Genomic DNA, 22,847 nt, shown 5'->3' on the forward strand with positions numbered 1-22,847 from the left:
TCCCTGTCACTTGCACTGTCCTTGCAAACAGCATTTCACGGCAGCAAATGCCACAGATCTCATCATGTGGCACCAAACAACTGGATTTAACTCCGCACTCTTTTGAAGTAATAGATCACTTAGGGATGGAGAGATGATACAGTTAGACATATAGTTACAGTTAGACATACAGTCGACATACACTTAGACATACAGTGAGACCTTACATCACATGTCATCCGTTTTAAGCATTTTAAATATGCAGAGAAAGGCCTTTACCTCAGCTGATTCTTTGAGGGAGGAAGTGGTGTTGAAGGGTTGGAGATCAGAGGTGTACTGCTGTCTCATTATTGCTGTGCTGAGTAAGATTTCTTTGCCAGTTGTGTTCATTTCTGTACTGGAGGTGAGGGAACCATTCTGTGGTTTACCTCAAGCAGCAAAATGCAAATGTTTCTCACAGTCCTTCCTTTCTACCTTCCTTTCTGTTACTTCTCTGCTTCTTGTATGAACGTAACCAACAAATGGGTTTAAAAAACAAATCTGAAAATGGTTCTGCATGGAGCAAAGAGGCAAATTCCACTAATATTATAGGACAGCTATGAAAGGAGGAGCTCTTAGTTGTGCTGCTATTTTCTGTTTAACTTTCTGTTGATACAAATTCCTAAAAAATAGCAGAGGACTTGTGGGATGTATTCTATCCTTCCTTTCCTCTGAGATGTATTCTAGTCTTTTGCTTACAGATGATCACCTTGCATGGTACTTTCAAAAGAAGATGAGCAAAACTGACCTGTCCTGGGAAGACCATATTGGTTGACTTAGAACAGATGGAAGGCCCAGAATGGGCTCTTTGGAAAATAACTTTTCCAACTTTCCTTTGGAAATTTTCAGCTCTTAGAATGATAGGAGTTTATCACATGGGGGGAAATTGAAAGTTTAAAGGGGGTTTATCCTGTGAAAATCGCACAATTACTATTAAAGCGTGATTAAGATTTTCACACACAGCAGTCATTATCCTGGGAATGACCAGGGAAGGGTTTCTTGCTGTTTATTGCCTGGTTATTCCTTTGTTAATGGCAACTTGATCGCTTTTGATCACAACATTGTGTGAAAACCTATATCATGAATGTGCGCAATTGAGCTATTTTCACAGGATATTCCCGGGATAATGGTCATTTAACAGCATCTTTTCCAAGCTCTGACACAGGCAGTGTTTGTCATAATGTGCAAATTTCTTTAAATGGTATATAAAATCCATATATATTTATTTCTCTTTGGGCTGCAGTAGACGTGATGTTCCCCCAAAACTCTACTACCCGCCTCCTCAGAACTGCTGATGTCAACGCTGTTGTACTATATAGTGGGTCTGCCAGCAACTTTGCTATAGGGGACACAGTGTTGGCCACGAACCTTCTGGATGCCTTCGTCTACACAGGCGGGAATGCCAGTTCAAAGCTGCAGGACATCCTGACCCCTGGGAAATCTCCTTTCTATGTGAGAGAGCGGTAAGGAAGCAGCATGGGGAATTATTATTATTAGAAGCATAGATTCATAGAGCTGGAAGAGACCCCAGCGCCATCTTGTCCAACCCCCTACCATGCAGTAACGCAGAATCAGATGGCCATCCAGCTTCTGTTTAAAAGCCTCCAAATGAGGAGGCTCCACTGGAGTGTAGTGGAGCCTCCTCATTTGGAGGCTTTTAAACAGAAAGATACACTCTGAGGGAGCGTGTTCCACTGTTGATCAGCTCTTACTCTCAGGAAATTTGAGATACCTAAGCTAACATTAGGGCTGAAGGGCAGGGTATAAATACTTAAATAAATAAATAAATAAAACTAGGGAGCCACCATTAGTCATGCCCCAAATTCAATTTAGGTCCAAAACACATTGCATAAATAATCCAGTTTGAGACCGCTTTAACTGCCCTGGATCAGTGCTAGGGTCTAGGGAATTATGGGAACTGTAGTTTTATGAGACATTTAGCCTTTCTCTCAGAGAACTCTGGTGCCACAATAAACTATAATTCCCAGTATACCCTAGTATTGAGCCAGGGCAGTTAAAGCGGTCTCAAACTTTAGTTCCAACCAAGAGCCAGCATGGTATAGTAGTTTGAGCATTGGACTATGAACCTGGAGACCAGGGTTTGAATCCTTGCTTGGCCATGGGTGACCTTGGGCAAGTCACACTCAGCCTCAGAGGAAGGCAATGGCATACCTCCTCTGAACAAATCTTTGCAACCCCTTCTGAACAAATCAATTATAGGTTTGCTGCAGGATTGCCATAAACTGGAAATGTCTTGAAGACACACAACAACAATAGAGCAAAGCCATTTAATCAATAAAACGTACATAAGTACAGTATTGATTTACCAAGTTTCCATTGTTTCAGTGGATTTGTTCTAGATGGGATTAATCATTGGATTTGGGCTTCTCACCTTCAGCGATGTTTGTGCCAGGAACTATACTGAACAAAACAAATCTTGACAGTGTGAGCTGTTCGACAGTAGAACACACTCCCTCAGAGTGTAGTAGGGTCTCCTTCTTGGATAACCATCTCTTGGGGGTACTTTGATTGAAAGTTCCTGCATGGCAGGGGGTTGGACTGGATGGCCCTTGTAGTCTCTTCTCTCTTTTGGGAGTGGTTATAGTTTCCATTTGCATACAATAGGAAATGGGAGTGTGATATAGAGGGTCCCCACTGAGCTATGTAACATACCGTACCAAGTGACCATGGACCAGTTTCTTGCTTTGGCCCTGACCTACCTCACAGGGTTGTCATGAGGATAAAAAAGAAGGAGAAAAGTTGATAGAGAAAGTGTAAGTAATACATTTTAAAAATTACCTGTAACTTCTTGTTCAGTTTTCTGCAGAAGCAGGGTAGGAAATGGGAGTGCTTCATTTAACCTAAGATTTTTGACTCACCATTATATGGGTGATATGTGAAACCAGACAGTTAACTTCTGGCTCTCTCCACTCCCCCTGTTAATTTTCCTCAGATCACTGCAGAATTATACCTCTGTGAGCCGGTGCTTCTGTTGCTCTCTCACCCGTGATCCTTCTGTCTATGCTGTCAGCCAGCCCACACCTCAGCAATTCAATGACTGCCCCAAGAAGCGCTTTAGTCAAGAAATTTCCTTGTGCTTTCAGGTTGCAGGTGAGTACTACTGCATTCACAGCTAAAGTAACAACGACAATGCAGTGAATTTAAGTATGGGATTGCCCCAAACCAGCTAGTTAGAAGAATAGGGAGATGAGGGAGCCTAGTTTTAAAATCCAAAGGGAATGTGGGTTGAGAAGTACAGAACCCTGCTGGAGGATCAGCATTAATGCTTGTAAAAAATAACCTGGATCAATGTCTGTGTTTGGTGAGGGGGGGGGGGGTAAGTAGAAGGATCCATGTAACTCCCTCCCCATCTATCCAAGTAAATACATGCTGATCTGTATATTGCAGTCTCCAAAAGATTGTTGTGTATTCTTTTGGAAGAAGCAACCAAATGTTTTTACGTACCTCTAAGCACACTCATATTCATGAAAGACAGCTCTAGGGACTGCTTTTAAACTAGGTTTGGATTTTTCTTGTGAGTTATTTGAGGGGAAAAGTTTACATTTTTATTTTTCTAATTACTCGTTCACAAAGAACGTTTTCAAATTCTGAATAAAAGTAATATGTAGCTTGCTCTTTTCTTAATGACCTTGGGCCAGTCATTGAATCTCAGTTTAACCTACCTCACAGGGTTGTTGTGGGTGGGGGAACAAAAGAACTGAGCTCCTGGGAGGGGCAGATTTTCAGTGCCACAAATACGTAATATCTGTAATCTGAATGTGTTCATCACACAGCATGGCTACTCTGTCACAGTACCATCCTATAGATGTATATTCATAATGCCTGTTAAATTCAGAATGGCTAATGCCCTGGTAAGTGGGTATAGGTTTGAAATCTTAATATATATATATATATATATATTTTCTTTGTGCTACTCAGATTGTCAACAAGGGTCCCCAGAAAAAAGCGAGATACTGATGTATTTGGCTGAGGTTGTACGTGAAAAGTGCAAATGTAACGTTCATCCCAATTCTTCCAAAGGTAAGATGAGTGCATTGTATAATGATAGACTTCAACCTATATTTGACTCAAGCGGTTAAAATATCTTTGTAAAGGAAAACAATAAAAGAGGAGAGCAGTGCTGGCTGCTTTTTTTTAATGGGGGCATGTGGTACTTGGGCAAGATGCCTAGAGTGTACCTCCTTCTGCTTTTGTCCCTCCTGCCTTCCTTTGCCTCTTTCACTCTCTTCCTGTCTAAAAAGAAAATACAAGGTAAATTATGCACGTTGCATATTATGTCATCGGGACCATTCCTGAGTTCATCTTTGACTGTCTTTGTTTGAAGACTTGCATCTGGGGTTTTGTCACTGACTAGCTTGGAGGCGAAGCTAGCAGTATACTATGCTACTACTGTATACTGATATCCTGATTTTTTGCAGGAGCCAGCATGATGTAGTGGTTTGTATGTTGGAAAGAAGGGTTTGAGTCCCCCATTCAGGCATAGAAACCTATGGGAAAGAAAGGATTGGGTCCCCCATTCAGGCATAGAAACCCACTGGATGATCTTGGGCAAGTCACACTCTCAGCCCCAGAGGGAGGCAGTGGCAAACCTCTGAGCAAATCTTGCCAAGAAAACCTTAGTATAGGATCACTGTAAGTCAGAAACAACTTGAAGACACACGGCAACAAATATTCCTTATTAAATCAAAAGTTCAAGTGAGGCTTAATCCCAAATGAGTGGATGTAGAATTGTAGCCACAATGTCGTTTTCTCTGTTTTCTTTTAGATTGCCAGCAGCAGACCTCTGAGAAAAAAACAGTAACAAAGTCTTTGTCCATAGCTTTGGAAAAAGAGCATGACTGTGAAATCTCTCCAGCTTTTTTCAAAGGTAAAATGAATGTATTGTTTTTATTTATTTATTATATTTATTTATACCCTGCCCTTCTCCCAGGACTGGGACTCATGGTGGCTTACAACCTTAAAAACAATACAATTAAAAAGATACAAAAATAATACATTAAACTACTACAATAAAAAAGAAGATAAAAATGTCTAAAATACATTAAAATGATATAGCATCCCAGGGCATTCTTTAAAAGTTTTATGTTTTGAATTCCTGTTTGAAAAGGAAGGTTTTCGCCTGTCTGTGGAAGGTCATCAAGGCAGGGGCCATTCTGGTCTCCCTGGAAGGGAGCTCCAAAGTCTAGGGGCAGCTACAGAAAAGGCTCACTCTCGTGTCCCCACCAACTATGCTTGTGATGGTGGTGGGATGGAGAGAAGGGCCTCCTCTGAGTATCTGTTGAATGACTTGCCAGAAGAGATTCATCAGAATTTAAATCAGTAGTAAAAACGAGTCCGTTCCAGCAAGTCTATCCAGATTATATTTTAATTGTGATTTTAAAGTATTTAATAGAATTTTATAAGTATTGGTTTTATATGCATTTATATATGTTTTATATTTATAAAACTATGTATATGGTTTTGTATGTGTTGTGTTATTCATTGTTGTTCACTACCTTGATCCACAGGGAGAGGTGGGTAAGAAATTATTATTATTATATTAGTACTACTATTACTACCACCAGCACCACCACCATCAACAGAGTTTCTGAGATGACATCTGCAAGTTCCTTTGGATGCATTTAATAACCCCTGGATACTTGAATTCATTTAGAGTAGCCAGATATTCCTTTACTATTTCTTTACCCATTTCTGTCTATATTCTCCTTGCTGCATCATTTTTTCTGTTTTCACTAGGTCAAGCATTCTTTTCCTTGTGAGAGAAAACCAATAACCTCTGCCTTCTTTCAGTCCTCTTTTAACATTTCACCATCTCCTGCATTCAGTAGTCCTATCATTTCCTTGTTCTTCCGGTTACTTGGAGGCTAGCAAAACAAAAACAAGAAAATACTTTTGATTCTTTTATAACCTCTGTAGCAAGCCAGATCTCCTTCTGGACTTTATGTTTCCTGGCTTTCTCCCTATAAGTTCTGGTTATTAGTTTTTATTCCTCTTTGGTGATTTCCTCCTAATATTGTTTCTTGTAGATTTCTATTTTAAATCTAATCCATCTGAAAGTTCTTTATATATCCATCCTAGTTTCTTTAGACATCTTCCACTTTTCTTTCCCACTGGAATTGTTTGCAATTGGAAATTACACTCTGGAACTCCCTTCCCAGAGAAGCTAGTCTGCCCTCCTCATTTCTATCTTTCTGCAAGCAAGTAAAACTCATTTTATCCCAACAGACCTTTCAGTGCTCAAATCGCTACACTACACTGACTCTAAGCAGATATATGCAGTTACGTGCATGTACACATGAATATAGCAGCCTTTTTTTTTAAAATGGCAGTCGTACCAAACAAACCATCCATTCTTGGGGACTCATCACTTCCTGTACTTCTGCCACCACAAATGCAAATCTGCTGGCCACACTTATCACACATCAAAACCACAGTTCTTCTCCCTCCCCATAAACTATCCACAAAGTAGGCCCTCAGGTGCCAAAATACCCTGCTAATTCCTGAATTGACAAGAACATCATATGTCCAGACCATTGCCGATTCGAAGAGTGTGAGGATTTTTTTAATAGTGTAGACAAGCACTTCTTTTTTGTCCTTATTCTTTCTTTTGTTTGTTATTACTTCTGAAATCTTTAATATTATTTCCGTAAAAAAGATTGCTGACAACTTTATCATAATATAGAGCTGTGGTTAGAAAGTTACTTCATCTTCTCCCTGCTGTTTCCTTAGATTCTGCTGTGGTGTGCCAGGGGACAGAGCTGATTTTCAGTGCTCTCCTGACTGCCAAATCGGCAGCACAGCTTGACAGCTTGATGCAAGCCTTCTCAATTGTTGTAGACATGGAAGAGGAGCTGAACTTTGGAAGGTGGAACTTCATGGGAGTGAATGCTTGTCTGTCTCAGGCAAATGTGACCAACATGCCTCCAGGTATCTGTGTTGTAATGAAGTGGCAAAACATTTGGCTCAAAAGAGGATAAACAAATGGGTATCAGTAACAAGACAGTGGCAAAGGTGGGGCTGTGTAGGTACAAAGGCAACCTGAGGGTATCTTTTCTAAGGGAACCCTTCCCTCAACCTGGAAGAAATACCAACCACTGCTGGTGCCTTACCTATGAGGCCTGTGGGTATCATTTGCAGCAAAGGAAGATGAAGAAGCTCCAGACTCACTCCTCTTGGACCAGAGCATGTGGATAGTGTTTTGCACCTTCATTGACTCTAGGGAAAAGCCCTGAGCCTTACAATGTAAGAGTTGGTTTGATGTCATGATTAGCCTTTCCCAATCATGTTTTTCTAAATGTCTTTGGACAATAACTCTCATCACTCTAACCGTCATGTCTGATAATTGAGAAGACAGGAGTTGTGGTCCATTTGTAGTAACATTTGGCAATCCAAGAACTACTATGTTGGGAGTAGGAAACCAAAATTAAATATTCACTTAGATTATACACTCTCTCCCTCTCAGGCCGTGTCTGCACAGGTCAAAAGTCCAATTTCCCTTCATTCTGCTGTCATCTTGTTTGGATGATGCCCATCCCAAACCAGAATCAGGGCATAGCAAGTTTAACATGAATTTTTTAAACTTACCTGTTACTCCACATCTTCTGGGAAGATCCAGAGTCCTCTGTTTCTTTGTCGCAGTGGATGTCTGCATGGGTGTCCCGATGGACTGCCCAGTGCATTTGCTGCCATGAGTCACTCATTCTGAGGTTAGAACGAGGTGCCCAGCATGTGACCATTGCTAGGCGCATCATTCTGACCTCAAAGGCGACTGACCTGTGGCGGACACAGCTGTGCTTGGCGGTTGGACTGCTACAGGGCCAGGATATTCTGGGCTGCCCCTGTAATAGCCTGACCAGAGCTATTACAGAGCTGGTTATATTTTTAAAATTGATTGCCGAGTTTATTTTTAATCATAGATGGATGGATTGATTGATTGCACTAGTTCTGTTGGTAATAGTAAAGTAACGACTACTATGCCAGTCTCCCTAAATTGGCACCCTCCAGAAGTGTATAATTATAATTCTCATCATCCCCAACCATGGCTGGGGTGATGGGAACTGTAGTCATTGCTAGGCTGAGGAAGCAAGGTATGCATTCAACTGAAGGTGAAAGGATTTTGCTCTTTTTAAGGAGTAATACCAACAGAGCCAAGAACAACCAAAGCACCTCCAGCTCCACTGACACTGCTTATCAATGAAGTGAATCCAGACAACCCAGGATCTCGAGAAGATACAGAGTACATTGAACTCTTCTATCCTGGACCAGCACCCTTTGAGCTCTGGAACTACTGGCTTGTCCTCTACAATGGCAAGAACAACTTGGCTTACTATGTGGTGAAGCTGGGGGGCTACCATACTGACAAGCGGGGCTATTTCCTGGTGGGAAGCGCTGGTGTGACTCCTCGGCCCTCAATTATTCTGCCTGATAATACCATCCAGAATGGAGCAGAAGCTGTTGCTCTCTACCACAGCCCAAAGGCCATCTACAAAATAAACATGCCAGTGACTGCTGAGGGGCTGGTGGATGTTGTGGTGTACAAGTCCAGGGGTTCAGACAAGGCCGACAGGCTGCTTGCTGTCCTCACCCCAGGACAGAGTGTCGTGCATGAGAATGAATCTCACAGCACTGAGGATGAGTCTCTCAGCCGATGTCTCAGCCTGAGCCCAAGAGACCAGAGTAGCTTCCAGGTAACTGAGATGAAAGCAGTTTGGGGCGGGGTGGGGTGAGTCTCAGACTTCTCTATGCTTGTGGCCAGGACTATTCATCCCATTTCATCCCACATGTCTTATTGGCTTTATTTTACTTGTATTTCTTGTATTTAGAGGAACTATTTTAATAATTCAAAGTCATATCAAGCATAGAAGATGCAGGCTGTATTATGCTATATCTTGTACTACTACTGCTACTACTTATTTATATCCTGCCCTTTTCCCAGTCTGAGACTCAAGTTGGCTTTCAACAATTAAAACCAAATTGTAATTAAAAATTCACAATATGAAGAAGTTTAAAAACCATCTCTTCACTTGCTTGCAGAAAGACAGCAATGAGTGCCAGTCCAATTTCTCTGGGAAGGGAGTTCCAGTATCTGGGAGCTCGGGTCATGGGGCCAGCTGACCTTGCTTTCCCAAAACTCAATCAGCAAGCCTGGCATGGACTGTTTATGCATAACATGTAAAGGGATCTTCATTCACTGATACTGTTATATACTGTATATAATATGAAAAGGGATCTTGTAGCACCTTTGAGACTAACTGAAAGAATAAAGCATGAGCTTTTGTAGACTTGAGTCTACTTCCTCAGGTGCATTTTTGGCATGGAGAATCCAGAGATAGACCTATATAAGCCATTTGTGGGTGAGAATGCCAATTCAAATTGAAAAGCTTCTGGGTAGGGAGATGAAACATTAATGCTTAGAACACATTAACAACTTGGATCAGGGAATGGACCACAAGCAGTATCCTTGCTCCTTCCTCTAGTGAGCTGCATTCAGCATTCTTCTCTGCCCTTACCTTTCTACCCTCACAACAACCCTGTGAAGTAGGTTAGGTTGAGATCCATGACTGACTGTCACCCAGTGAAGCTTCACAGCTGAGTGTAGATTTGAATCTAAATCTTCCTACTCAGCATCTGATACTCCAATCCAAATATTGTAAAAAGTTACTTTGTCAGAGTACACCTTCCTCAGTCACTGTGGCTACTGCAGTGCCAATGGCTGTGGGGTGACGCCATGGGCCAAAAGGAGCAGCCAGAGGGCGCTTCAGCCCCGATAGCTTCAGAACAGTGGCAACCAGACAGCCTGCTCCCAATGTGGGTTGCTGCTATGGTACCAAACTTAAAGGATTGAATCTGTTCCTTTTAATCTGAAATTAAAGGATTTAATCCGCTCTTTTTGCCAGCAGCTTTAGGCTGCCCTGGCCAGTCTTCCAGCCACTTTGGAGGTGTACATCGTCTAAACGCCATGCCCCCAAAGCAGCCGGAGGTCACCTTATTTGGCCCTCCTATTTCGGGCCTGTGCTGGCTGGGGGATTCTAGGAAGTGTAGTCCAAAAAGTAAGTTTCCTAAACTGTTCAGAGCACTGCACTAGATTGGTTCTGTGTCTTCAAAGCCCAGCTTCTTTTTCCTCTTCCCACAGACCTGGCAAGAGGGAACTTAATCTAGGGAGGGCAGTGCCTACCTCTGTGGCTTACTGTTTGGTAGCATAAAGGTAGAGTAGCCACTTACACATTATCAAATATGAGAGAGTGCAATGACCCCCCCCAAAAGGGACAGATTTGCCTAAAAGTTGTGTTGGTAAATTTATATGTATAGCTCTAAAAGCAGAAGTAATTATTATAGAATCATAGATTTATGTTCAAACAGAAATGAAATACATCTTACCATATTGGGGACGAACGTGACCAAGTATCCTGTATAGCTGCATGGTCTGCTGACTGTTCATGGGCTACTTCATGGTCCTTTCTTGGGGTTCTTCATCCTTAAACTGAACTCAAATCAGAGAGCCCTTCAAATCTATCTGATGTCATTGCTCTTTTATTGGACAAAGTATCTTGGGTTTCATTTTGAACCTAAAGACCACTTAGGAGTGCCAACCAAGGGTGGGCACCATGATAGGACAGCACATTTTGCCAGTGGCAATGCTAGATCAAATATTCTGGGAATTGTCCAAATCAATATTACTGTATTTCCAACTTGTGGTTAGACTGTTGCTATGAATATAGTATTTATCCGTTTTATACGGAGTTGTCCTTTCCACAGATGGCAATTTCCAGATGTGTTTGTCTTCAATTCCCATTAACCTCAGCCAGGGATCAGGGAAAATGGAAATTGTGTTCATAAATACCTGAAGGGCACTGGATTGGGTAAGACAGCATGTGGGACCATCTAACTGAGTTTGTATGCATTGGAAATTATTGTTCAGAGGACAGAAATCTTATTTAAATAAGTAAGATTTGAGACTTAGTAAATACCTTGTGGTTCTTTTCTTTCACCCCCAGGTAACAGAAATAACTCCTTTCCAGGAAAATACTTGTCCATCTCTTAGCTTGAATTCCACAGAAGAAACTCTCCACAACCATTCCATTGTCATCAATGAACTGGGCATGAACAACGACTCTCTTCTATATCAGTTTGTTGAGCTGAAAGGGAAGCCAGGGGTCAATCTGAAAGGATACACACTGAAGTTCTTTACTGAGCATAATACCAAGCTATACTTCAGCATCCCACTTCAGGGCACATTTGGGAACAGCAGCCTGTTCATCATCTCACTTGAAGGAGAATCCATGGCTGACAACTTTCATGGTACACAGTGATGCTCAGATAGCTTTTTACTGTTTAGTTTCTTGCATGGAAAAGTTAGTTCTTTGAGCTCTAACTGCTAGAATTTTCCAGACAGCTTGGCCGCGGGAGTTGCTCAAAAATAACATTTACAACTTGTGGTTGAATGTGGGCTGCATTATCTCTCCTGCAGATAGCCTGGCAGCTTTGTTGATAGGGTGCAATCCCAGAGTGAAGATGAGCATGAAAATTGTTACCAGAAAATTAGTAAATTAGAACCTGTCGTTAGGTGGAGAGAGACAACTGCTTAGGTGGGCAGAGGCTGGGGAAAGCACCTGTGGTAGATGTATTGCTCAACTGTGCTTTTCTGCTGGGGACCCCCAAACTGGCCTGCTGTGTTAACTATAGTGCTCTTGTATTAGCTGTTCCATCACCCCTACTAAAGTATCATTTAACTGCCAGTTCAGTCAGCTTTTTAGATACTTTTCATCTACCTTGTTATCTCATGATGTCTGTGAATGATGGAGCAGAATAAAACATTTCCTTCTTTCTGCATCCACTTAACTGTAACAACATTTGGTACTCCTTTAAAAATTTCATCTTCATCCATATCTTCCTTTCCCTTCAATGCCCTTGAGGTAGCATAGAAGGCTCTCTCCCTTTATCTCCTCAGTTTGCCTTCATAACAACAGTATTAGGTAGGTGACCAGCCTAAACTCACCCAATGAGTACCTTGTTCAACAGGGAATAGAATCTGGATCAAGAAAGTCCTAGACCAAAACCATATCTGATATTTTGTTTGTGTTTCCAGAGCAGTCGGTAATGCCCTCTGTTTGGAGTGAGCAGCAGCACAACCATAGAGTTGCCCTGGTCAGGCATATACAAGCTCCTAATGGTACTCTACTTCCTGATGAGATTGTAGAAGATGTGGTCACTTTTACACAGGAGCCTCACACAAGCAAACTTAATTCCAGTTTTCCTATCTACTTTTTTTCAAGGAAAGAAAAAGGGTAAGATGTCTTCTTGTGACATGGGGAAGGGGGAAGCATAAATGGTTCTCTGTCACATTTTATGTGAGGTTTGTTAGGCTGTGAGACAAAGGAAGCGGGCTTGCTTCCAGATGGATGATTCTTCATACTGTTGATCAAAAGACATTGCCTAGGTATTACCATTTTTCTTCCTTCATGTCTTTTTTGTGTTAGGGGAAAAAGTGGTGGATGTCATCTGAGCCTTTGATAAATTCCATGTTTGAGGCTGGATATTTATGAGTAATACTTAAATACCTTCCTAGGTCTAATCTACACCAGAGAAATAATGCAGTTTGACACTGCTTTAACTGCTATGGCTCTATGCTATGGAATTCTGGGATTTGTAGTTTTGTGAGATATTTAGCTTTCCTTGTTAGAGAGCTCAGGCGCCACAACAAACTAGAAATCCTATAATTCCATATCATTAAGCCATAGCAATGAAGCGTGCACCACATTTGGGAAAAGGCAGTGTCAAACTGCTTTATTTTTGCAATGCAGGCACAGCTCCTTCTAAAATAAAGAGACCCAGTTCTGAAGCAAATGCTGGGCAACAAAAATGTTGAGACTTCTCGAACTTGATGACTATTGTAAACCTTTTGACATCTTGCTTTTAGCAATGAAGCTTGCACTAGATTTGGGAAAAGACTCATAGCTCAGTAATGGGGCATTTTCTCTTCAAACAAAAAGTTCCAGGTTTAATCCCAGGGAAATCCAATTAAAGGGATCAGGTAACAAGTGAAGGGAAAGATCCCCTTCTGCCTAAAGCCCTGAAGAGCTGCAGATAGTCAGAAGAGATCATGTTGGGCTTATGATCTAATACTAGGTTTAGGATAGGTGTGGGTAGCTGTGCCCCTGGTTCTTGATTCCCATGATACCTCACCATTGATTATTTTGGGGCTGAAGCATCTAGATGTCCATAGTTGTCCACCCAGCCTCAGACACAAATTTCTAGACTGGTACAAAACAGTTTTCTGTTTCAGAAACATCTTTTTAGTCCAGTTCTCCTAAACTTCAGTGTGAATAACTTCCTGCTGGGATAACCTTTTGCGCAGTTATTCCATGGTTTTGAATAAGGCAAAGGCTCCATGTAGTGGATATATGAGTGGACAGACTTTAATATTCATTCGGCCTTGCTGATGGTGAGAGGACTTTGAAAAAAATTGCAAACTAAATTTATTATTATTATTATTGTTATTATTATTATTATTATTATTATTATTATTATTATATCAAAGTCCTCTCACCATCAGCCAAGACAATTTTGATCTTTTTCCCCCCAAACTAACCCATAGGTACTCAAATGAAGGGAAAGTTCTGGAGAACTTTATTATATATGATTTTAGCAGCAGGGATATTATATAGAATAGTGTGTGCTAAAAGATGGGAAAATTCAAAAATAACCTCAGAAGATGGGTGGCTTTTAAAATTATATGGTATGACCAAGATGGACAAATTAACAATTCAATTAGATAACAAAACATTGGGAAAATATAAAACAGACTGGAAATATATGATACCACTATGGTAAAATAAGTGGGGAAATTAATAAGAACAACCTTCTGAGATTAATTCTGTAGAAGACATGAACTGAAACTTACAAATAGGTTTTATTGTATATACTTACGGTATGTATAAGTCTAGAAATTGTATGGTAGTTTAAAAATTGACCCCCCAAAAAACTGAGTCAACTTATCCATGGGTAAATGTACTTTAACTTTTATTGAAAAAGGAAGCATTAGATTTGCTGTTTCTGTGGCAGACCGTTCTCCTTGAGCCGCTGTTCTTCCTGCGAAGAAACCTTTGCTGTCTCTAATCACACACCTGGCACAGAGAATGTGTGTCCTCAGGATTCTCTTTCCCTGGATCTTGAGATATGCCTGCTGACATTCAGTAAGATAATTTTTTCTCTCTCATCAGAAATGAAAGAAGGTTTAAAATAGTGCTGATGTTCTCTTTATCTAAGCCTATCCAGAAAATGATAGCAGACAGGCAATGTGAATAAAATGATGAATTGTACTACTTTAGATAGCAGGTAGTGAATTGCATATTTGAATGTTCCCTATTGTCAAAACTTCCTTATGTATTGAAAACTTAGGTACTGAGGGGAAAACTCAGTTCTAGATGCTTCTCACTGATAACAGTACAAGTGAAAGTTGCTGTCTGCAAATAAACTTATATTTTTATCTCAGATTTAATTAATATATGCCTAGCCTTTTTATATCTCCATATTTTAAAATATATGTCTAGTTTTTACTGTGATTCCACTTGTATGTTTTGATTCAAGAATTTTGAATTTGTGCAGAAACCTACATGTGCATGCCCACAAATAATTTCTGCTTATGTACTAACTAGACCCTTAATTGCAGATAATTCTCTGCTTTGAATTTTCCAATTGAAATAGGTTTTTGTTTTTCGGTTTTTTGTTTTTGGTCTTAAAATAGACTGTAAGTCCTTTCTGCCAAGTGTTTGTGTGAAATACACCATTTGGAATGGATATTGAGGGGATCTCTGCAATATCATTAATCTTTTGTTCTCTTCCTGCTAGACTGTTCCATGTGGCCTCAAAATGCACTGATTCTGGCTAGTCTCCAACAAACTTTAGTAAGATCAATGGAAGAGAGCTGTCATTGCGGTGTGTCCTCATGCTATATACAAGGTCTGTATCAAATCATAAGATTTGCTTTCTGCCTAGTCTGTAGGGAAGGAATGCTCTTCCTGGAGCAGGGATTGTATAAAATAGGGTTGCCATTTTCTATGTATGGTATTTCTTGAAAACAGGGATAGTGAATTGTCTAGGTTTCCAGATTTTGGGGGAGTTACAGCTCCCACTCAGCTATGGTGAGTATAGCAAATGGCCGGGTAACAGGAGCTGTACTCCTTCTTGTTATTGCTGTTGGATCAGTCACTATAATGATTACCATCACAGATGGTCTAATATAGCATCAGGCTTGAAATGGATTACAACATGCATATTAAGAGGATCCATCATGCAGTGAAAAGTTGCAGTCCCAAATATATTTTTCTCTCAAAGATCAAGCTCAGGAAGAATTGACATTCTGCTAGTTTTAAGCAGAAGGGGCTATGCAGAGCACTATTCTGTGATTCTCTAATTGGCAAGTGCCCATGACATCATGAAACACCCTCTCCCCAAAGCTTCAAAACAAAAGGTATTGCTAAAGAAATAAAAGGTTAGGTACTTAGGATGGGTTTTCAGTTTATAATCATACAAATAGTAAAAAAAAAAGAAGTGGACAGTTACCCCAGAATTGTAGGAGAACCATTGAATGAATAAGCATTCAATATGAAGGCAGGTGTGTGAACTATCTGAATAAGAAAAGAAAAAAGGGGGGAGATGAAGCTGTCCTTGAAGGGACAAAAGGCATTGTGTCCCATTATGTCCATCTAGAATAATAGAATCATAGAGTTCTATGTGTATCCTCATTTCATACATTTTTAGTACTACACTCCATGCTAGATTCAGTAAGTTATAATTCTTTCCCTATCTCTTTTTTTAAAAAAGAAGTTCAGAGTGATACTGGGTTAAACCAAAGGCCTGTCTGTTCTAGCATTCTGTTCATATTGTGACCAACCAGTGCCACTGAGAAACCTTCAAGTAGGACATGAGTGCAATTTCATGCTTCTTCTTATGCTCCTTAGCAATTTATACACAGACAAATGCAACCTCTGCTACTGCAGTTTGTGTATGTGTGTGTCTGCAGCTGAAGTATTATCCAGAGACAGCCACAATCTCTGTGAACTTGTCCAGATCCCTTTGAAAGTCATCCAGGTTGGCAACTATTACCAGATAGTAGCAAATTCCACAGTTAAAGAAATCTCTGTTTATCTATCTCGTCTCCCCCACCATTCATCTCCGGTAGATAACTCCACTCCATTTTTAGTCTAATGAAATGGAGAGAAGCTTCTCTCGATCAGCTTTCTTCTCACTGTGTGTAATTGAGGGATTATGACTTCTGAACTGAACCAACCCACCTCTTTCCTTTTTAAAAAAAATATTTTTTGTCTTCCAAGGGCTTAATTTTACCTGCCTTCATTCCATCCTGAAACTCTCGGGCCAGGTATGGGCCACATCACCAGAACAGCTACAGCTGTTTATCCAGTGGCGGTCTAGCTTGTCTACAAGTCCCCACCCATTTCCTATGGAAATAAGACTTCTCAAAGGGAAGACAACATGCTCCTCTCCAAGTGCAACAGCACTGTGGTCTGAAGGTGAGTTCAGCCAGAATGTTCGATAGATTTCACGTGGAAGAGGATGGACTGTAAGTATGTTGCAATAGGAGAGGATGGCATTCTTGAGGACAAAATATGTCTTGGCACAAGCTGTTCCCCCTTCCTTTCATGGACAGTGGTCATGCTGGCTGTGGGGTTCTGGGAGTTGTACACCAGGAGAGGAAATTTCCCAATTTCTGTATTTAGTCTGTAAGGCTCTCTGCCTCAAATTTCAAAAGGAACAAGTTTCTAGATCTCATGAGTGTGGAGAAAAGCCAGAGGCTTCCAAGAAATATGTCTGAAATCTCATGATGTGATCTGACAAGATTCTTGACAAGGTGATCTGAGTATGCTATGATTCAGTGATGGTCCCAGCCCGATAAAGAAATGGTACTTGCAATTTTTTCAGGATTATTCACAGAAAAGGTATATTTTATCCCTTTTTGTTTCTTTCTGTTATCTTTCTGATAGACAGGTAGATTATTCAGAATCACGAGATTTGTATACCTTGACATTCTTATAACCTAACCAATCCTGGAAGATCCTATTTCATCTATTTATTTATACAAACCTTCTGAAGTGAATTGACCTCTTGAAAGGGAAGTCAGTCATAAGGACATTTGATATAATGTTAACCTGTTACATGATCTAAAAGGAACTCTTAATAACAGTGACTGAGTAAATTACTTAATCACAGCTGCTTTGGTGTGTGTGCAACCTTATTGGGATAGGCAGTTGTTTGGGAAAATCTGATTTTTGGTGCATATGACATACTGTATGTATATACACGACTATACGTTGGCCTCATGTACAAGTTAATTGCAGGGTTAGGGACCAGAATTATGGATTTTGATATGACCTATGGTTAACTCTAGGATAAAATTTAGAGTCATGTAACAAAGAATCCAAAGGATGAAACAAACAAACAAAAAATGCCAAAGAATTTAGTGCTTTCAGAACAGATTACACTCTTGCCTTTCACCAGGGGATGGTGTGTGTGTGTGTGTGTGTATGGGTTAAAGTACAGTACTTACATTGACACATGGATAAATCAACTCATGTTTTTTGGGGTCAATTTTTTGACTAAGATTTCCAGACATATACATGAATATATACAGGAACTAAAAACAAATAATTGATGAACCGTTCTGGATTGCATACATAATACAGTCGTCCCTCTACATTTGTGGCTTTGACTGCTGTTAATTTGATTATTTGCAGTTTTGATTAATATGTTTGCTCTAGGTCCTCCAGCACTATTCGGCTAGAAGTTGACCTAGAGTTGTGATGAAGAAGCTAGAAGTTGCTAGGTATTTGTAGCTTCTCCAACATGATTCTATGATCAACCTCTGGCAGAGTTGCACTGGAGGACCTGGATATTCCTAGAGAGGTAAAAAGAATAGTGTTTTTATATTTGCAGTTTTTTCTCATTCATGGGGGTCCTTCACCCGTAACCCCAGTGCATGTGAAGGGACCACTATAGTTTAAGAAATAAAATGCATCCATTGCCAAAAAGAATGTTTGCAACAGTAAATTTGCAAGATAATAACCGTCCTTATGTGAGTGCCTCCCTCCTTATTTCACTGGATTCTCTCCTCTTGAATTTATGGGAGCAATCCTGAGTGCTCCAAGAAGGAAACTAAAGGGCTCTTTGTGTACTGTGCACGTCCCTTTTCAACCTTTTCAGAGTGCAGGACCCTACCAAGACGTCTACCTGCCTGAGACAATAGACTAGGACGAGTTCCCCTAGTAATTTCATGTACATAAACTAATTAAACTGGCAACTGAACAGCATTTAAGCATTTGGTAATGGGATGCATCCTCCACGTCACTTGGGCCATTGGTCTAGTTGATAGGGCAGGCTATGTGGCTCTATTCACAATAGCATCCCTTAACAAAGGAGAATGAATTGGAGAGCCCAGGAAGAACAGGGCGTTGTTGGGAACAAGGGGCTGCTGCCATTGCTCTCTGCCATCTACCAGCTGAGTTTCTCAATACTCTCCCTAGTAATAGGTAGGCCACAGATGGGGGAGGTGATTTTATTGTGAGAGCCAAGAGCTCCATTGCCATTACTCCTGGGTCCTTCCTTCAGCAGTAATGGCTGCACTGGAGTGGCCTTGAGTTTGCTGTATTTGAATACCTTTTATTCCTCTGACAAAAGAGCAGAATTGTATCAGCCTTTTAACATGTTGTACCCCACCTCGAGCCTTGAGAAGAGGCAGGAATGAAATAAATTATTATTATTATTATTATTATTATTATTATTATTTTTCCCCCCCCCCCTTATTGAAAGTAATGAGAAGGAAACTACAAAAGAAGAACAGAGGACCATTACAAAGAACTATGGAAGAAAGGTCCTCACTACCACTGAGTTAGTCGTGAGTCCAGCATGACCTAGCCAACCCACCCCCCAATCTTTTAGGTTGCAACTCACATAATACTCTTGGCCATGCTAGTGTGGGCTTCTAGGAGTCAAACCCCCAAAATCAAAAGCTCCTAACCCCAGGTTAGGAGGAGGTGGTTCTTCTGCCATGAATTCTCTTTTATATGCTTGCCCTCATATGTATGCTCCTTACATTTTCAAAATAAAGTCTCTACTGTATGGCTACCAAAATAAACACCCCAACCTTTTTAGTGGCTTGGCCCGGAAAGAGTGAGCTCCAAAAGAGCAAATTAATGCAAATAAATTAATTCCCTCTTGTGTCTTCTTCCATCCACCATCATTTTTTACAGGTTCCTTGCAAGCATGGGAGATTGCGCTGACTGTTTTGGGCTCCATCTTATTAGCACTGCTGTTAGCTGGTGTAGCATTTTATTGGATCAAAAGGTAAGAGGCTCAGAATCCCTTTCAGAAATAATATAATGTATGATAGAAGAGGTTATCTCTTCTTGTTCCCAACAGTTTGTTCTGTGTTAAAGCACAGAATCTGTATTAAATTTTGCAGTTTAGCTTCATGCAACTTAATAATAATTAAGTCCCAAAGACTGAGGAAGCAGCTGTATAGAGCTAGTGGCTGATCTATATAAATCAGATCAAACAAACTGTTTTCCTGGACAGTGACTGGAGATAATGAAATCCAGGATCTTCTGAAATCTTCTGCATACAAGAATGGTTCTTCATAATAAGCATCCAATGTGCCAGTTTTGTCTCAGGGACAGAAACCTCTAGGTTGATGGGAACATTAGGAAACTGACTGCTACAATTATTCAGGAGGAGGAATATAAAGGAGCCATATACTCAAACTTTTCTGTCTTCTTATCAGTAGGAAAATACAGTGCAATAAGCCTGAAGCATAAAGCAGGTTTTATTTCATTCATCTGCCATCTCCCATCAGCAAATCAGGTCTTCGTTATCTTTATGCATGATTGAAGTAGACTTAACGCAAATGAAGTTGTTGAAGCTGCTTTAACTTAAATCACATTGTATCATGTGCTGTATAATTGATTAATTAAGTGTATATCTCTCCCTTTCTCTCTTCTGCAAGACATTTACTTCTGCACAGTGTCTTCCACTGCTTTTGTTGTAATCTGCCTTGGTTCCATGAGGAAAAGGTGGAATAGAAATAAATTATTATTATTATTATTATTATTATTATTATTATTATACCACTGTGTCTGAGGGCAGCAGGCTGTCATGTGGGTGAAAGGGCAGCCTGCCCAGGAATACCCACCACTGTCCTCCCCAAACCTACCAATGACTATGAAAGCTGCTTCGTTGAGGCTATTGGTAAGCTTTGGGCATAAATTCCAATTTCTACAACCAAATTCTACAAATATTCACAATTTGACAGCTATTGGTATTTTATGGGAGAAACAGGGCAGTGAATGTGGTATTCCTAAATGTATATTCTCATGGCAACCTTTTCTCATTGGCAAATAGTGGAGGCATTGTATACTCAGTGGAGCTGTTTCAATGCAGTTTGCAGTCATTTCTTGCTCTCAGCCTAATTATACAAATACAAATCATAAAGATCATTGTATTTCCTTTCATGTTTTCCAGACGTCCACAGAATTACACCACCATCGAGTTGAACGACCGCTGCGAAATAATGGCAGAAATCTGACATGGCCAGAACTCACTTACCAGAAAAATGCTATTTCTGGAACTCTTGAAGAACAGTAACTGTTTTAGTTGTTTGGCATTTGCACAGATGACCAAGAATGTAACACTCTTCATTCATTTCAAACCCCTGGGACTATTTATTATGATGATAATTATTTTGATACCCATGTTTAAAATAACAACTGTCCTTTTATTTCCAGGATATCTTCTACTTTGGTCCCCACTTCTGTTGCATATGCAATGGAAGGCTTGTGGAGGCTATCTCTGATTTTTCTCCCACCCATGCATGTGGCTTTATTATTCATCTCTTGAACAAAGGAGATGCTGGTGCCTTTGCAGCTGGTGTGTGGTGGCAGAAGAACACTGATTTGATGTGCAAAAGGTCCTGAGTTCAATTTCAAGTTTTTTTAAAAAAAGGATTGTGTTAGGAAAGACATCTTGCTTAAGACCCTGTAGTGAAGCTGCTGCTTAGTGTAATTCAGACTGGGTCATGAGAAGGGAGGTTAAGTAAAATGGTGGCTGATCAAGCCTACATATTTTTTGGGAAAGGGGGCTCTTAGGCAGAAGACATGCTTTGCATGCTGAAAGCCTTGGGTTCAACTTCTGGCATCTCCAGTTAGTAGAATCAGGTAGCACTGGAAAACTTTTCCTGCCTGAGATCCAGCAAAGCTACTTCTAGTCAGAATTGACAGTACTACACTGGAGTAGTCAAGACCTGTGGTGTGACCTGGCATAAGGCAGCATCCAGTGCCCTTAAACAGCAGTGGGACTTGCAAGATAGTTGTGTTTATGAATGTACCTAAAAACATATGTTAAATTTTAAGCCTTTTGGTGTTGTGTGTTAAAGCTGGGGAATGAAGGGGCAAGCATCAGATGACAAAAATGGAGCTTGTTGGGACTAGATAAAGACTACAAGGAAGGACAATGTGGTTACAGTTATTGCAGGGCCCACTGTAAACAAGTGGAACCAGTTCGTAGAGCACCAGGACCATGTGCTTATTGAAAACTTTACATGTTGTTATTTGGGTTGGTGTTACCTCTGCTTCCAGGGTGGGGAAACTTTGACATTCCAAGTGTCCTGAACATCAGTTCCCAGAGGCACTGATCAATGGGTTGGCCTTCCCAAGGAAGCTGAAGTGCAAACCGTGGGGGAGAGCCAGTGGGTACCCATTCCTGCCCTAAAGCAAGAGATACCTGCTTTCACGGGGGAAGCAAAGATTGTGGATTCCCAAAGTTTACAAAGCTACTTGTTTAAATTCATTCCTGTTATTGTGCTTGAAGAATGTGTTGTTATATGTTACAGTGTTTAAAAAAAAAGACATTTTGTGCTACTTGCTTATTATTGTTATTTTTGAGGAAGGGTGCTCCGCTCGTGATAAGAGAATGATGGCCTAAAGACTGAAAAAGTCCACACACAAAAACTGAGAGCAAAGAGAGGATGTTATGAATTACACAAATAAAGTAACTATGTTCCCACAAACTACTTTAGTTCTGAAATGTTTGTTATGTTCATGGGTAGGTGTGTTACTTGTAGCTTGTCACCTCTGGTTTCTGCTAATTCTGCACTGCACATAATGGGGACATTCAGAGGATATATATCTTAACAGGAAGCAAATGTAGCCATTGGCTAAAGAGAATTTTATTTTATTCAGGGGTGAACTTCAGAACTATGCAAGTGCAAATCCTGCTGAGTCCAAGGAATTATATCTCCCCATATGATCCCACAGAAGCTCTAAGACCTTCAGGGAGTCCCTTCTCTTTAATCCCCCCTTCATAGGCATGTTTGATGGGAATGCAGGACAGGGCCTTCTTGGTGGCTGCTCCCAGAGTCTGGAAGTCCCTTACTAGAGAGGCTGGCTCTTCCTTCACTGTCTTTTTAGGGACCTTTTTATTTTGATAGGCTTTTGAGATTTGGTAGTTTTACTACACAGGAGGTTTTCAGTGTGCTCTACTATTATTCTTTGCTTTTATTTTAATTGTGTGTCACTTTGAAGTTCGTTGTCATATTTACGGACTGTGTTTTGTATCCCTTTTAAATCTTGCTGGTCATTGACCCAATAAAGCATGTATGTATGTGATGTTCTGTGGGCAAGTCACACACTCTCAGCCTCAGATGATATTAAGCCACAGGCCTGCGTTTTGTCAAGATGTTGCCTTGTGACGTGGGCAAGTCACACTCTCTCAGCCTTTCAGGGGAAAGGCCATGGTTAAACATC

General features: G+C 40.5%; 1 protein-coding gene across 6 annotated transcripts in view; it reads left to right on the top strand.

The window, feature by feature from the left end:
* LOC121914292 overlaps positions 1-22,111 on the top strand; it is a 29,284-nt gene extending 7,173 nt beyond the window's left edge. For all 6 annotated transcript variants that reach the window (XM_042437600.1, XM_042437599.1, XM_042437603.1 and 3 more), the window contains exons 3-15: positions 1,262-1,481; positions 2,972-3,129; positions 3,958-4,059; positions 4,805-4,906; positions 6,769-6,966; positions 8,170-8,726; positions 11,034-11,337; positions 12,125-12,323; positions 14,101-14,231; positions 14,887-14,997; positions 16,371-16,568; positions 19,302-19,395; positions 20,569-22,111. In XM_042437600.1, the coding sequence (XP_042293534.1) occupies positions 1,262-1,481; positions 2,972-3,129; positions 3,958-4,059; positions 4,805-4,906; positions 6,769-6,966; positions 8,170-8,726; positions 11,034-11,337; positions 12,125-12,323; positions 14,101-14,231; positions 14,887-14,997; positions 16,371-16,568; positions 19,302-19,395; positions 20,569-20,632 (2,438 nt within the window). In that variant the 3' untranslated portion in view covers positions 20,633-22,111. The remainder of the gene's footprint in view (positions 1-1,261; positions 1,482-2,971; positions 3,130-3,957; positions 4,060-4,804; positions 4,907-6,768; positions 6,967-8,169; positions 8,727-11,033; positions 11,338-12,124; positions 12,324-14,100; positions 14,232-14,886; positions 14,998-16,370; positions 16,569-19,301; positions 19,396-20,568) is intronic.
* Positions 22,112-22,847: the final 736 nt, after the last annotated feature.

This window comes from Sceloporus undulatus, chromosome 8, assembly GCF_019175285.1.
Source record: "Sceloporus undulatus isolate JIND9_A2432 ecotype Alabama chromosome 8, SceUnd_v1.1, whole genome shotgun sequence".
NCBI lineage: Eukaryota > Metazoa > Chordata > Lepidosauria > Squamata > Phrynosomatidae > Sceloporus > Sceloporus undulatus.